The 17457-nt window shown below is 44.4% G+C and overlaps 2 protein-coding genes across 2 annotated transcripts; both read right to left on the reverse strand.

Moving 5' to 3' along the window:
* Positions 1–9902: 9902 nt before the first annotated feature.
* LOC123410733 (expansin-A17-like) lies at positions 9903–11235 on the reverse strand. Its single transcript, XM_045103671.1, has 2 exons — positions 10969–11235; positions 9903–10886 (listed from the first exon to the last, which is right to left on the reverse strand). Exons 1-2 carry the CDS (start codon positions 11165–11167, stop codon positions 10252–10254), a joined length of 834 nt encoding a protein of 277 aa, XP_044959606.1. The 5' UTR covers positions 11168–11235; the 3' UTR covers positions 9903–10251.
* A 618-nt stretch (positions 11236–11853) lies between these two features.
* On the reverse strand, positions 11854–15723 carry LOC123410901. The gene is made up of 3 exons (XM_045103828.1): positions 15525–15723; positions 15251–15447; positions 11854–12443 (listed from the first exon to the last, which is right to left on the reverse strand). The coding sequence occupies exons 1-3, from the start codon at positions 15636–15638 to the stop codon at positions 12152–12154; spliced, it is 603 nt and encodes a 200-aa protein (XP_044959763.1). The 5' UTR covers positions 15639–15723; the 3' UTR covers positions 11854–12151.
* Positions 15724–17457: the final 1734 nt, after the last annotated feature.

Consider the following 17457-nt stretch of genomic DNA (forward strand, 5'->3'; position numbering starts at 1 on the left):
ATGCATGCGTTCCAATTGTTCACATGACACTACTCTCTTTTTTGCCGGTTTAAAAAGGGGTTGTCTCGGATTCGAACTCCAGCTAAAAAAAAACATGCTACTACTCTTTTATTTTGTTTGGACGACAATAACTATCACATGTATGATGGAACCAACATCCCATCACATACATAATCATAGATCAGGGAATGTCATCGCGTGCACGCACAAGTGACAAAACTGATGAAGTCAGCAGAAATCTTTTGTTTTTCAGTTTTTTTAAAAAAATTCATCGTTAATTCTGTCGCCACGAGTTCTTCGAAACAAGATCTCATAATGATATGTTACGACAATTTTTTCATATTAAAAGTTGCCATGTCTATTACACATAAATTACCATCATAATTACACCGAAGTTGCCATTGTATATTTCAACTACTTTTTCTTCTACATTTAAAGTAAATATTGACATATTATAAAAATTGAATTAAGAAATTAAACTTGCCATGATGAATTACTAAAAAAATTCATTATCCATGAAATAATTTTGACATGGTTCATTAGTAAAAAACATATGTCATCAATCACTTAAAAATGCACACTCAATGGCTTAAATTTGTCATGAACCATAAACTAAAATTGGCATGCATGGTGAATAACTTAAATTTGCCATGATACATGCGCCAAAATTTGCCATGGTTCATACAAAAAATATTTTCCATGTTCAAAATAGTAGAATTGCCATGGTCAAAATACTAATATTTTTATGATCTATAAACTCAATTTGGCAGGATGAATTGGTAACATTTGCCATGATCCATGAATTAATATTGCCGCGGTTAAGTACTAAAATTTGCCATGATCAATTAATAAAAAAAATCCGTAAAAAGTAGTTGAAATACATTGGTAACTATAAATGTAGAAGAAAAAACGAGATGAAACATGTCGTGGCAACTTTATTGTAAACACTATGACAACTTCAGTGTAAATATAAAGGCAACTTTTAGCCTCCTAAAAAAGGTCATCGAAACATGTCAATATGGGATCTAGTTTTGAAGATCTCGTCGAGACGGACTTAATGATTAAAACAGATTTTTAATTACATTTTTGTTTATAAAATAAAACATTTTTAAGTCCATAAAATAAAAAAGATTTCGCTGATGTCATATGTTTGATGTGGCAAGATGAATAGTTATGAAGGCGTATGAACCATATTGGACCGTGCCACACATGTGGGCATTATCATTTAGGTTAATTTTTGCACGGGACACACAACACTAGTCAATACTCCCTCCGCAAAGAAATATAAGGGTGTTTAAATAGTGATCTAAGCGCTCTTATATTTCTTTACGGAGGGAGTACAACTCAGTCTGTTTGTTCACTAGTGTCTATATAGATCAGAGTGGTGGAAAGTAAGAATTTCATTCTGCGCTCCCCCCCCCCCCCCCCTTGAAAAAATATAGATGACCTGATTGAATTCCCAGCTTTTGACATGTCTAATCATGGAGTCTCACTGAAGATCTGTGAGTGGGAAGGGATGCTAGCTAGGTTCATCAGGTGAGCTAATAAAAGCATGCGTGCAGATAGAGGGTATTCCCCCAAAATGGTGTTATTTAATAGTTTTTGTTCAGATTACTTCATGTTTGAAATCATTGTGGATCTAGATTGGAATGGTATCTTCCAGAGTTTCTATGAGACGATCAGAGTAAAAGTGGCATGCATGGAACCATCTAAAATTCCTTTTGAAAGACTAGTAGATATGAAAAACAAATTGTATCTGCTATTTTTCTCTCTGCAAGGCTTTCATTAGATAGGTGAAGACGATCAAGATGATGATGATAACCCGGATAATGAAAACCTGACAGTGGCAGGAATGATGAGAAAGGAGTAGACAAAGATCCCGACCTATTAGACAAAGACAGCATGGATGAGAATGAAGAGACCCCAGTCAATGAACTGGATGATGCTAATTTCCCCAAGAAAATTGTTTCTACTTCCAAGACTAAAAGTAAGCAAGTCCTATCTGCTTCATCCTCCCATTATGTTGGACTCTGTCGACACTGATTTCGTTGAGGAAAATAGAATTGGAGGAGTGTCAACAATCCACAGCTCTGAAAAAGTTGCTGGAAAAAATGTCCCGCCCCTGTGGTGACCAGATTGATGATCCCATATATGCCCACATGGAATACTACTCTGAACAATTGAAGAGGTTTGAGATGGCTGACTCTAATGGAGAAGAAGATGTACTGCCAGAGATGCAATGCCTTCCTAAGGGGTTGGTTCATGCCATTGGCTCTACTAAGAGATCTGTGTTAGAAACTATGAAAAAGCTGAATCCAAGGAAAAAAAATGAAATATCATGAAGTTTCTTAAGCTAAATGAGGACCATTTCTATAAAAAGGACTGGGATATCTTGTTGTACACTTGCTACTATTGTTACTTCTCTACAAAACTGTCTATCACTATTACTCACAACACTTGCAGATAATATCTTGCTGAAAACTGCTTATCATATCCTTCTGCACCTCGTTGGGTTCGACACTCTTACTTATCAAAAGGACTACCATTGACCACCTATACTTATGGGCCATCAATGGCGCCAGAAATTCTTTCTGCTACTTGCGAGTTGTGTGGGTTTTTGCCGCGAAGAGGAAGGATGAAGCAACATAGTAGCAATAAGTATTTCCCTTAGTGAGAACCAACGTTATCGAACCACTAGGAGAATCATGACAAACTCTTGTTGTCAGCACCTACATAGACAAAACCAATAACCTGCACCCAACGCGGGCAAGAGGGTTGTCAAGCCCCTTGAACTCCTTACCTGCAGGGATTAATTCTGATAGATATAGATGATACAAAATAAAAAGTAAAAATAAATAATAAAATCACAACAATGTATTTTTAGGATTTTAATAAATATGTTTAAGTAGACTCGGGGGTCATAGGTTTCTCTTGAGGCTTCTCTCTCGAACATAGCATAGACGATGGGTAAACAAATTACTGTTGGGGCAATTGACAGAATGACACATAATTATGATGTTATTCACGTCAATGATCATGTATATATGTGTCACGTCTTTAAACAAGTAGACCAAAACAATCATGCATCTACTACTATTACTTCACTTCGAGAACGCTTATACGCTTGCCTCTCTAGGTATTAAGTTTTTGAAAAATAGAGTAATGCTTTTAAATATGAGAGAGAGAGAGAGGGGGGGGGGTAGAGAGAGAGGGGGAGAGGGAGGGAGGGAGAGGGAGAGAGGGAGAGAGAGGGAGGAGAATACGAAATGTTGACAAGGAAGTTACTTTGTAGGCAATCTTTCTTGACCTAAACACCTTATGCTACTATTTGTTGTCAGGGGAGGAGAATACGAAATGTTGACAAGGAAGTTAATTTGGAAGATTACCGGCCAACGAATTACTATAATCTCGGAAATTTCGATCATCTTTTATGCTACATGTGAACTTGTTTGTAATAATGGCTATGCTCTTCCGTGGAAGATAATGGTTCATCAGTACACCTATCTACTTGTTAATTTGTAGCAGTTGATAAATTTGTAGGCACTTCATGGACAAGTTATGTGTGTACTTGATGAACCAGATTACTTGTTAATTTGTAGGCAATCAGAATATTGTGGAAAACTGGCAGTTTTAAACCTGGGCTATTCACTGTATCAGCGTTCCTTCTTTCTTGCTTAACAGTGCAGTGCAACTATCACTAGTAGAAAACAGGGCTATCGTTCGGCCCTGGCCAGCCCATTAGTCCCGGTTCTTCAAGAATCGGGACCAATGGGGGTATTAGACCCGGTTTGTGAGCCCGGGGGGCCGGCCGGGGCCTCGTGGGCGTTGGTCCCGGTTCGTGTAGAATCATTTGTCCCGGTTCGAGCCACGAACTAGGACCCATGGTCCTCGCTGCTGGCCCACAATCATTGGTCCCGGTTCGTGGCATGAACCGGGACAGAAGGGGTGGCTTTAGTCCCGGTTCATGCCATGAACCGGTACAAATAAGTTGCCTATATATACCCATCGCCGCGGCAGAGCACTCTGTTTTTTTTTGGCCGGCGAGGGGAGGGCATTTTGGTGCTCTAGCTCACCTCCTATGCACATGAGGTGTTCGATGAAATGTCCGAGCCACACTAGTTAAGCTTTCTCCTCTCGAAGCTCGACCTAGGAGCTTCATTTTTCCCGAGATTTGTCTAGATTTAGGGGTCCGTCACGCCCCGTCCCCGTTTTCACCGCCGTTGATCGCCCGCGCCGATCTCGTCGCCGGCACCACCATGGTGAGCCTCTTGTTCTTATCTTCTTTATGATACTTGTCTCATTTTCTTACTTTAGATAGATATTTATCTGATTTTTTTAATTTTGACACACATAATTATATGTAATGCACGCAGATGAACCGGCAATGGATGTATGGTGACAGACACACCACCGAGTACATTAAGGGTGTGCATATTTTTCTCCAAGTGGCTGAGGCAAACAAGCAGAATGGTTTTATGTGTTGTCCATGCAGTAAATGTGGGAATACGAAGTCTTACTCTGACCGGAAAATCCTTCACACCCACCTACTTTACAAGGGTTTCATGCCACACTATAATGTTTGGACGAGGCACAGAGAAATAGGGGTTATGATTGAAGACGGCGAAGAAGAAGAGGACGATGACAACTATGTGCCCCCTGAATATGGTGATGCTGCAACGGGGGGAGCTGCTGAAGATCAAGAGGAACCAGACGATGTGCCCGATGATGCTGCAACGGGGGAAGCTGCTGAAGATCAAGAGAAACCAAACGATGTGCCCGATGATGATCTCCGCCGGGTCATTGTTGATGCAAGGACGCAATGCGAAAGTCAAAAGGACAAGCTGAAGTTCGATCGCATCTTAGAGGATCACAAAAAAAAGTTGTACCCCAATTGTGAAGATGACAACACAAAGCTGGGTACCGTACTGGAATTGCTGCAGTGGAAGGTAGAGAATGTTGTGCGTGACAAAGGATTTGAGAAGCTACTGAAAATATTGAAGAAGAAGCTTCCAAAGGATAATGAATTGCCCGACAGTACGTACGCAGCAAAGAAGGTCGTATGCCCTCTAGGATTGGAGGTGCAGAAGATACATGCATGCCCTAATGACTACATCCTCTATTGCGGTGCGTACGAGGATTTGAACGCATGCCCGGTATGCGGTACATTGCGGTATAAGATCAGACGAGATGACCCTGGTGATGTTGACGGCGAGCCCCAGCCTTAAAATCTGTACCAAATAAAATGCCTTTATACTAAAATTATATAGAATTTTGTTCGAAACATTAAAAGCAAAAAGAATTATCATAGAAGAAAATAAATAAGTAATTAGAATTTTGTTACAAACTCTAATAGCAAAAAGAATTATCGTAAAAGAAAATAAATAAGTAATTAGAAACAAAAAAAAGCAAAAAAAACTGGGAAAAAATTAAAATAAATGAATCAACTAAAAAGCTTTTATAAACCTCTAGTATTATTGAAACTAAAATTATATACAATTTTGTTACAAACTTTAATAGCAAAAAGAATTATCATAAAAGAAAATAAATAAGTAATTAGAAACAATATAAAATAAAAAAATAAGTATTTTGTTGTAAGTAGAAACAAAAAAAAATAAGCTAACTAGCACTTTGAATTTAAGTAGAAACAAAACAAAAAACAAAACAAAAATAATGGAAAAAAATTAAAAAAATAGATTCAAATTTAAAGGGAAATTCAACCTAAATTCAAAGTGCTAGTTAGCCTAACTAGCTCTTTGAATTTATAGTGCTAGTTAGCCTAACTAGCTGTTTGAATTTAGGTTGAATTTTGTCTCTAAATTTGTACCGCTCGACATTGCAGCCACGGCGGAGCTTATAAACAGGCTCGGCAGCCCTTCGCTTGGCGAGGTGGGACTAAACATCCAACCGCACCGCGGCTGTGGCAGGCACATGCCTTTAGTCCCGGTTGGTGGCTCCAACCGAGACTAATGACCCTCTTTAGTCCCGGTTAGTGGCACCAACCGGGACCAAAGGCCTCTGCTGCCGAAAAGAGGCCTTTGGTACCGGTTGGTGCCACCAACCGGGACCAATGCAACCCTTTAGTCTCGGTTGGTGCCTCGAACCGGGACCAATGCTTCTGCTATATAAGCCAACACTTTGGAAATTTTCAGATTTGACGGCGCCGCGAGCTCATCCACGGCGCCGCCAGGCTGCCCCGTCGTCGTCGCCCGTCGCCCGTCGCCCTCCGTCCCCCAAGCCCACGCCGTCGCCCGTCGCAGTCGCCCTCCGCCCCCCGCCGCCGTCGCCGTCGCCCTTCCGCCGTCCCCGAGCCGTCGCCAGTCACCGTCGCCCTCGCCCTCCGCCCCCCGCCGCCGTCGCCGTCGCCCTCGTAGCCCACGCCGTCGCCCCGGCCGCCCCCAATGTGAGCCGCCGCCGCCATGGCTCTGTTTTTTTTTATTGTTTTTAATTTTTGATTTGAAACATTTGATTTCTATATACATATATAGTTGCAGAATGCTCATTTCATGCATGTATGTTTGGATTTTTCATATATGTATGTTTGCAGAGACTGGGGGTCTTAACCTCCTTTTCAAACAAAAATATACCCATATGACCAACGTCTGATGGGTAGCTGAGTCGTTGCCTTCTTTGTGCGCGATATTTGGCACAAATATGGCCTCAAATCAAAAAAGTTCAACAAAAAAGTTGTTTGTATCACCCATATATATAAATTTGAAATTGGACGCACCTCCATCCGAGATCATATGTGGACCGTGGTACCCAAAAATGAAATTGTTGTTTCAAACATACTTAAATCCGAGTTCGGTTAATTTTAAAAAAATGTTTAAAGGATTTGGAATACTTCCATTTTATGGGAAGTCCAGCAACATCATAAAGAGATGTGAGGTCACGGTGCATTGAACAACACATAGCAAAATATTCAATCAACCACTTTTTACATTTATATACCTTTTTATCTCTCCCTTGTTTATATGCTTTCACGTTCTTCATTGTTCGTCATTCTTGCTATGAATAGATCATCAGCATGTGTTTGTTATCCGATATACCCAACCACTTTGCGTAGTGGCCAATAATTCATATGATGTTTCTAGATCGTTTAGTGAATACTCTATCAACCATCCCTAGTTTTCTCATTCATGCATCTAATTACATGCAAAGGACGATTCAAACTAATATCCACTAGTCAACAACCCGTGCATTTGATTTTTTTGTTATGTGTGTAGTTCCTTCAAAACAAATGTGAAAACCAAAGTGCTAATTTTTGTGGGTATCTTAAAACGGAAATCAAATGCTTTATAATTTTAACATTTAAATGAAATATAATAAAGCATAGAATAGTTTCATTCAACGTATTGATTTTGTTTTTTTTTCATGCCTTATAGAAATGTTTTTTAGTTTATTTTATGATGCCTATCCCGCATCCTCGTCGTCGAATCGGCGGAGGACACCTGCTTGATCAGAGGGGCCATGTCCGGGACTGGGCTCCGCCTGGCTGGTATTGGGAGGTGCTACCTTCCGGGGGACGTAGGTTGGTGAGGAGGCAGCCCGTTGTTGACCCGATCCTTGTTTGGTGGCGGTCGCATGGGCCAGTGACGGTGCAGAGGCTTCCGGACACCGCGGAGGTGGTACGTCACCGTGTCAGCGAGGAGGACGAGCACGTCTGTCGCTACATGGTTGCATTAGAGGGCAGGTTCGACAATACGTGGCAGGTTCTTCAGGGATCTCACTGGAGCTATGATCCTGTGATGGTTCCTTCTCTTTGGGTGTCCACCGCCCGCGACGATACCCGTCGGGCGCTACGGTTCTAGCTGTATTAATGATGCTTTATGTATGATAGTATTCGAGGAGTATTAATTAGTGATAATATTCGACGATGTATGGACACAAGAGATCAATGATGTAGTCTTGCTTATAATTGAATGCATGCTAATTTAAATACTACTTTATTTTACGATTTGTTTTTTTGCTTATTGAATGTTCAAATTGGAAAAGTACTCGTACTTTGAATGCTAAAATTAGAGTGCACTATGCAGAAATCTAGGAGCCCCCCTCCATCATCCGCGCCGTCGTCCCCGTCACCGACCCCCCTCCGACCTCGAGTCAGGGTCTATATTGTTTTATGCTATTTTACCTTAAATAGGGTATTTAATTAGGTCCTCCCTAATAATAATGATCATGTTGCTGTAAATGTTGTATGACAATGTTGTAAAGGGTAGTAATTAGTCTCTTCTGCTGCTTTTCAGAGATGGAGTTCTTCACGGTTATACTTGAAAAATCCTCCAGGCTGGTGCTGCCGCACAATTTTGTGAAGATGTTGGACGGCCATCGGCCACAGAACATGAAGCTGAGGCAGGCCGACAACGGGCTTCGCAAGCTGTGAGATGTGGAGGTGGTGTTTGACGCCAATGGCCGCATGTACCTAGATCGTGGCTGGAAGCAGTTCGTCCGTGCCTACGACCTGGGGATCGGGTACTTCCTTGTCTTCAGGTACGACGGCAACTCCACGTTCGCCGTGAAGGTGTTCGACACGACTATGTGTAGGAGGCGCTACCAGGACGACGACGATGCCGGTGCGCTCTGTCTCTTCTTCCTCTCCATTAGGCTATCTCTCACATCCATTTTTTTAAAAACTTTTTTGCATTTGGCAAGGCAATGGAAGCAGGAGCAGCGAGTACTGCGACAGGTGTTATGTCTACGGCAGCAACGACTCTGGCAGCAAAAGTAGCAACGACTCTGGCGACAGCAAAAGTAGCAGCAACGATGGCCTCGTGATGGATGTCCCACAGCTGGGCGACAGGGCCATGCCAATTGTGGTAGAGGAGTACATCCCACAACCTAGCCTGGGGCTTCGCCGCTCTAAGCGTATCAAGATGATGAAGGAGAAGGTGAAGAAGCAGGAGTGAATATCTTAAGAACCTGATGGCTTTAATATTTATAGTATAAATCTTTTAAGTACGATAGTGTTGAACTGCTACTGCACTTTTAAGTATGATGGTGGTGTGCGTGATGAAATTTTGTGCATGCTCATGGATGTTCCTTGTTATTATGATGTATGATGATGCATGATTAGTTGGACTTGTTATTATATATGATGATGTATGATGCGAGCATGAAGAGTTATTATATATCAATGGGTGAAATGAACATAGCAGTAGCGTTGGTAAACCAATCACGGAGATAAGAGAGGACACTTCTCTCTATTAGCTAGCTAATAACAACCTAAATTAACCCCTAAACCAGCCACTTTAAAAAAAACCTCAGCTGCAGCCAGTTTCTGACGCGTGGATCCCTTTTGGTCCCGGTTTATGACACCAACCGGGACCAAAGGCCCCCCTGCCTGGGCTGCCCGCAGCGGCCACGTGGATGCCCATCTGTCCCGGTTCGTGTAAGAACCGGGACTATAGGGAAAGGCATTAGTAACGACCTATTAGTCCCGGTTCAAGAACCGGGACTAATGGCCCTCACGAACCGGGACAAATGCCCTGTTTTCTACTAGTGTATCCCTACCAAACACTGTTAGGCCTTGTTTGGTACTAGTGTATTTTAGGGAGTTTGTGGGGATTATCCCGGTCAAACCCCTCAATCCCCACACATCCCGTAACACCATTTGGTTCTAGTGTATTTGACATGTTTCATCCCCACATTTTCCCTCAAATCCCCAAATTATAGTGCATTTTTCTCAATACCCAATACACTACCCCTACCTAGTCTATTGGGGATAAATGGGGATTTGAAGGGATTGGGTGAAGGTTGGGATTTCATCCAATCCCTTGGAGATTATCCTCACCAATTTCTTAAAAAATACTAGTACCAAACAAGGCCTTAAGGGAACCATTTCCTTTACACAGCTTATAGCCAAACAAAATTTGATTTTTCCAGTCCCGAGCCATTTCATCCTTCGATGGAAACAAACACCTCCTCAGTTTCAATAACAATTTTGGGACGCCCAGAGATAACATTTTTTTTTTTACAAAAATGCAGTAGCATCATAAAATGGGGCCAGAAACGAATCAAGCTCTAAAACATACACGCATAAAGGTACGTAAACATCATCATGGAGATCATAGCTTCGAGTGAACAAAAATGAAGTCGGCGACACAAAAAAGGAAGATATTAATTAATTACTGAAACAAAAACACTTGAAGATCGATGATCAATCGAAGTATACAAGTAGTAGGAATGTATATGGTCGCGCGCCATGCACGGATGGATGAAGCATGGCCGGATGGAATGGGATGCATGTATATGCATCTACCAGAAGTTGTTTGATCCCTGGTAGCAGAGGCCTGGGCCCCACCATGCTGGGATGGCGTCGCCGACGATGATGGTCTTGCGGTCGGTGCCGCCGGTGATCCTGACCTCGAGGCCAACGGACTTGTCGAGAGCGGCGAAGGCCTGGTAGGTGATCCCCCAGTTCTGCGTCATCTGGATCCACTGCCCGCCCTTCTCTCTGACGGCCATCTCGGCGACGTCGCCGCCGCCGCCGACGTTGTTGACGTGGAGCAGCAGCCAGTATGGGTTCCCCATGAGGCAGAACTGGACGCCGCCCCTTCTCTGGCAGGGCACGCGGCGGAACTGGATGGGCACGATGCCGGCGACCCTGGCGGCGAGCTTGTAGAAGGAGGGCGGGGCCATGTCGAAGTGCCTCCGCGGCGGGTTGCACCAGCCGCCGTTGTCTCTGTCCTGGTAATAGTTGGGCGGGCAGAGGTTGGTGCCGGTGATGACGACGGAGGGCGACCCCGGCACGCACCACTTGGACTGCACGCACCGGATCTCGTAGCACCGCCCGCACCCCGCGCCGTCCGCGAACAGCGGCGTGCTCATCGCCGCCGTCCTCGTCGAGTAGAGCGACGCGATGTCGCTGCCGCTGTACCCGCACGCGCCGCCTGCATTTCATCACGTACGTACGTGGTTAGCGGTGCGTGCATGCGTGCATGCAGCTAGCTAGCTAGCTAGGGGCGTACGTACCAAAGTCGCCGCCGAGGCCGGAGTCGGAGCCGTAGAAGGTGGCGTGGGCGTTCTCCCAGCCGTACGTCGGGAAGCCGGTGGAGGGGACGCTCGGGGTAGGGTCCTGCCAGTACTGGGGAGTTAAGCCTGCGCTGGCCAGCTGGGCCGCCGCCGCAGCCGCCATCACCAGCACCGCGACGATCGCCGGAGTCCTCGCCATGGTAGCTAGTCCAAGGTAGGTTGCTGGGAGACCGATGTCGTCGTACGCCGGAGTTGATGATGACCGTACGTCGCAGGCGAATGCAAGTTTATAGTAGAGACTAGAGAGCAGAGCAGAGAGTTGGTTGGCGCCACGATCGACGCTCATGTGCGTGTCTCGACGATCGAGTTGGGCGCACGATTTGCTTCAGTTTCTTTTCTCCTCGCCGGCCGGCCGACGGAATTCATTCATTCATCGTTCAATCATGGGCGCACGTCTGTGGTGGTTCGTGTTCCATCGCTCAACGGGCCGGAAGAAGCCCAATCCAGCCCCACCAACCTGGGCTTCGGCGACCATCATTTTCGTTTATATAAAAAGAATCTCATACACACTTAAATGTATGACTACCCCTCAAAAACAAAAACTTATATGTTTTGACTTCATCTCAAAGAAAACTTGAAGATTTGACTTTCTGCCAAGATAAGAATATTTTTAATTTTCTGCCATACAAAAAACTATTTCCATTTTCTAACACCATTCAACCTTCTGACCTGTACATCATGTACCTGCCCTTTTTTTTGTTGGAGTTGATAGGCCAACATATGATCGGTCTCACTCGATCTAGCCAACATACGAGCCACGTCAATAGCACCACTTCTTACGCGAACAAGAAAGAAACAGAGCTAAACCAGCATGGGAAATGCATATTACACCGCAATGTTTTACTTTTACCATGACAGTTCTTGCAACATTGTCTCTCGAGTACACACCCAAGACGACGATATCACCGAAGGCGATCCACACTATGTCACCAAGGGCGATCCAAACTATAAACATATTATGCAGTTACAGTACCGTTTGCGTGTCACTCTGGTCATCAAATGCAGGTGCAACAACAGAGCTTCAGGCACGCATAAGTTACAGCAACCTCCCAGCCCACAAGACAAGCAAGTTACAGCAACCTCCCAGCCCACAAGACAAGCAAAGCAACACAAAGCCACTCACTCAGAGCCCAGGGCCACTGCCCCTGTCGAGGCCGTAGTCGGTCATGCCCACGCCAGCCTCGTTCTGGTGTTTGATGAACCCGCCGTCGGCCGCCTTCGAGTAGCTCCAGTAGTACACCAGGGAGGCCACCAGGTTGATGAGCGTCATGGCGGCGGCTGCTGCAAACACCCCCTTGCGGAGCGCGGCGCAGCTGACCAGGTCATGCTTCGTGTAGTAGCCGAGGTACTTGGTGTGGTACGCGTTCTTCGCGGATCCTCCGACGAGACATGCCTCCGCGATGAGGAACGTCAGCCTGGGAACAGGTATGAACATGGCATTGTCAGAATGATAATGATGATCATGACCAAACAGCACTTCTCATATGGCAAAACTGTAGTATGTTCTAATGGACACCCTTGTATGCATAGCGGTCCTGGGTATCGAGTCTAAGTAAGCAATTATTACAGAGAACGGAACAATGTCAACGAAGCAATCTATAACAGGAAAAAGATTTGTAGAGGTCGACTATAACTTCCTGTATAATGAAGTTAGTCGACTTCTCCAAATCTTTTCCCTGCTATTATGAGGTTCTCACAGTAATAATAATCTAGTGCTCCTAATTGCTTCTAGTCTGCTTCTAATGAGATTGTCACATTGCTTGTATTTTTCGAGTCGTAATAAGATACGCTTCACTTTTCTCCACACCATATACATTCCCACACAATGGTATTTCATAAATTACATAAGCCATAACATTCCCAAGAGAACGAAAATTCATAAATTATTTAACTGCTTTGCTCAGATTAAGTAGTGTGTGTTAGTTAATATAGATCGGAGGGAGTATAGACTTCTGAATTGGGTTTAGTAGGAAATAGCGGTAGACTGTAACAGAGAGTAAGAGAACCATTGATTCCATAGTAACCAATTAATAATAATAAAAATGACAACTTAAAAGAACAAACTTAAGGTAATGGTAATATTATGAAAATAAGTGCTGAAGAATAGGAAAGCTCAAAAGACTGTATATGATGCCAACGACATAGACCGCTTGGGAAAATTAGTCAGTCACCCTTCATCCTAGAGTACAGAAGTATGCTCCACTATAAAACAAGTTAAGACACTTCATTATATACCCTCAATGAAAATGTGTACATTAAGAAGATCAAGCTTGAAGCCCCTGAAGTATGCTAGCTAGGAGTTAGAAAGATCTAATCATCATGGAACAGAACCTTGACGATATGCTAGCTAGACTTACAAGAAAACATCAAAACAAGGCATGAAAACAAATACATAAACGAATATGTAGGTAATTAAAAGATTTTCTTAGAGAAGCTCATACATTTAACTGTTTAGAAATAAACTTATAGACTTTACATACAATAGTTCTGACAGCATTACCGGACACTACACCTTAGAATGTAGGCTCCACACTAAATATTGCTTTCAAGAATCAAAACACCCCATATAAAAAAAAGAATCAAAACACCCATAAATAACTTGCTATTTATGCTCTGACCATGGAACAAGCGCACTGTCAAATTTGTTCCCCGAGCTTATAAACATACAAGGAAGGCATACATTCTACACAAGTGGCGCGGCTGGTGCCATTAGTTTACCTTTTTATTGTAGTCGTAATGGTACTCCAGAAAAATTTTGAGTAGTGTGTCCAACTTATGTTTTTTATATCTTTACAGAACCTGGTCTTATCTCACCTAGAGCAAGCACGCGTACACGCTTATATGCGCGCCGGAAGGCCTTAGAAACATCTAGTGTCCAAAAAGACGAGTTTTCGAGTACTGGATGAGTACTAGTAATACAATTAGAACTAAATGTTTTTCCAGGTAATCTGCGGCTCCTAACTTTTCTTTAGAAAACCGGCATTGCCAAAAAGGACTAAATATGTTTTTTGCTCAAAAAGAACTAAATGTACACATCTTTTTTAGGCTAAAATGTTCACATCTTTGTTCATTGTCGTGGCTGTGTTGGCCCATGTACTACTTGGGGGAGGTTGAGTAACTACATACACGCATTAGCGCATCAGGGAAGCCTTGTCTGCTTTTGTGAGAAGCACTAACGACTGATGGGGGCCTGGAGATAGAGATGAAAATATGATGACATGAGGACGTCGATTGTCATCGTCCAGCGATGGTGTGGGCAAGTGTACAAACATGGAAAACCGCTTTGTCTTTTGCGCATAGAGCATGTGGCAGACCGCAGGCCGCAGCACGCGCATTACTCATGGTTTTACATGATTGTTCTAGAGAAGCCCGGAATAATAGCATGGCCCACACTACGATGACAAGACTAAAACGCAGGTAGCAAATTTGTCATGTTATGGATGGACTTTTAGAATATGAATTAACACATTGAGAAGCCTTTCAATAGCAAGCTAGTTCCAGGAAGAACTTATTATGGTCCAAACAGAATTTGGTATTACAGAGTTAGGCACAACCAGGCACCAACATTCACACAATCGCACTAATGCAGCATACCACCTAATATAGATTGAATATGCACTTGCAGAACAAGTGTGAGTTTCATCCATCCCACTAGGAATGGAGTGGATTGGTCTGACTACTCTCTTTTTTTTCATTGCAGGGCCACAAAGTGCAGGAGTGTAAGCTGAATAAAAAGTTCTTATAATGGGCAGGCTGAGTAGCCTTGCCTAAGCTGGAGATTTTGGTCAGAAGGTAATCCAACCGAAGTGTGTATGTTGTGGAGATACCCACAAATTACATTTCTTCCATACTTTGGTTTTGGAGCGAGAATGATGAGCCTGCTAGTCACAATTAACCAACACAAATTGTCTTGGCAGTTGGTACCTGAATCCAATTCAGTATATCACACTTGGTGTGCAAAATCTTAAGAGTCCTGGCAGATTTTCCAGTATGCACCTACGAACATCTAGTGTAAAATGTAGGATGATACTACTTCAGACTCTCTGTGTTGTGAAAGTGCATTCTAGAAATTTCAGCGCTCGCGAGAGAAACAATTTTATACTCCCATCTCATATAGGACAGTGGTTGTAAGGAAAGAGAAGCAGATCTCCGTGCATATACAAGTGAAAGAAACAGAGCACGAATGGAGCCAAATCTAGGGTTGAGCGAGAGCGAGGCGCACCAGGAGACGGCGAAGGCGGCGAGGGCGCAGCCGCGGGAGGAGAGGGCCGGGCCGAAGCAGAGGCAGCGGGTGACGCCGGTGACCAGCAGCTGCGCGAGGAGGAGCACGAAGAAGGCGCAGACGCCGTAGACGGTGGAGGCGTCGGTGTCGTAGAGGCAGTAGGACCGCTCGTCGTACTCGTCCGGCACCACCTTGCCCTGCGAGGAAGAAGGGCGTCGTCAGCCGGCGCGGCGCGCGGACGGAGGAAGGAGGAGGAGGAGGGAGGGGTTGGTACGGTGCTGCGTCGCTGCTCGGCGCCGACGGCGAGGAGGAAGGCGAAGACGTTGAGGAAGATGAGGAAGCCGGAGAGAGCGAGGGAGGCCGGCCGCGAGGTGGCGAACCCGGCCATCGGTGACCTACTCCGGCTCCGGCTCCGGCGGCGGCTGCTGGTGCTGGGGCTCACTGAGCTCGGGGGGAGTGGGGAGTGGGAGTGGGTTCGGGGGCCCACGAGTCGGCGACTGGCTATTAATGCGGGTTTCCTTTTTGGAAAGAGAGGACAGTAGGTGGAAGCTCGGCATTTAGGGAAGGTGTTTAGGGAAAGGGAATAAATCAGTTTTTTAAGCATGCAGTTTATTTATAAAGTGAACATTTAATAAGGCATTTTTTCTACTACTACTATAGAAATATTCAAAACGATTTATTTTTCAACCCAAATGCTGGGCCCCGACATGTTGGAGCGGCCGCAGGACCACCGTCCATCTCACGTAGAGATCAAGACACGTGTGCGTGGTGGAGCAACCAGGGGATAGGGGTCAGGTGGTGTGTTCTTTCTCCCTCGTTGTTCCCCTCCCCACACCACACTCTCTTCGCGTGGACCGTGCGATAGGAGGAGGGAAATTCCCATTGGGCGCGAGCGTTGCCGGCGAGATCCCGCCGACAACGACAGAGACACCTATTGGTAGAGCGAGCACCACATCGGAGGGGAGGGGGCAGCAGAGAATGGGCTTTTTACAGTGCTGGCACGATAAGGGTAAATATGGACAAGGGAGTATGTCTGCTTTTTACCCAGTGTGGGTGTCACAACTGGCATATATGTCTAGTATCTAGATCAAAGATTGGCCCTTGCATGAAGTGAATCCGGATCAAGTCGCCAAAACACACAACATGCCATCAAAAAATTGTCGGACCTGTTGAACCAACTCGCTTATCCCGACGTGCTAGGTTGCCTAACACATCAATCAAGTTGCCAAAAACACTACATGCCACCAACCAAATCGTCGGACCCGTCGAAACCAACTCGTCTATGCCAGCATGCTAGGTTGCAACCCATCAATCAAGTCTCTAAAAACACTACACGTCACCAAAGTATTGTCGGACCCGTTGAAACCGACTCCCTATCCAGGTGTGCTAGGTCACCCAACCCACCCATCAAGTCGCCTAAATCACTAAACGCCACCAAAAACTCATCGGATCTGTGAAACCAACTCGCCTATTTCGTGTGTGCTACAGTGCCCAACCCATCAATCAAGTCGCCTAAAACACTACACGCCCCCAAAATTTTCGGACATGTCGAACCAACTCGCCTATCCCGATGTGCTAGGTCGCCAAATCCACCCATCAAGTCGCCTAAATCACTAAACGCCATCAAAAACTCGTCGGATCTGTGAAAGCAACTCACCTATTTCTTGTGTCTTATAGTTGTTGGAAATATGCTCTACAGGCAATAATAAAATGGTTATTATCATATTTCCTTGTTCATGATAATCGTCTATTGTTCATGATATAAATGTATTAACAGGAAATAGTAATACATGTGTGGATAAATAGATCACAATGTGTCCCTAGCAAGCCTCTAGTTTGCTAGCTCGTTGATCAATAGATGATCATGGTTTCCTCATCATGGACATTGGATGTCATTGATAACGGGATCACATCATTAGGAGAATGTTGTGATGGACAAAACCTAATCCTAAGCATAGCACTAGATCGTGTTGTTCGTATGCTAAAGCTTTTCTAATGTCAAGTATATTTTCCTTCGGCCGTGAGATTGTGCAACTCTCGAATACCGTAGGAGTGCTTTGGGTGTATCAAATATCACAACGTAAATGGGTGACTATAAAGGTGCACTACGGGTATCTCCGAAAGTATCTGTTGAGTTGGTACGAATCGAGATCGGGATTTGTCACTCCGTGTGACGGAGAGGTATCTCTGGGCCCACTCGGTAGAAC

Source organism: Hordeum vulgare, chromosome 7H, assembly GCF_904849725.1.
Source record: "Hordeum vulgare subsp. vulgare chromosome 7H, MorexV3_pseudomolecules_assembly, whole genome shotgun sequence".
Classification (NCBI taxonomy): Eukaryota; Viridiplantae; Streptophyta; class Magnoliopsida; order Poales; family Poaceae; genus Hordeum; species Hordeum vulgare.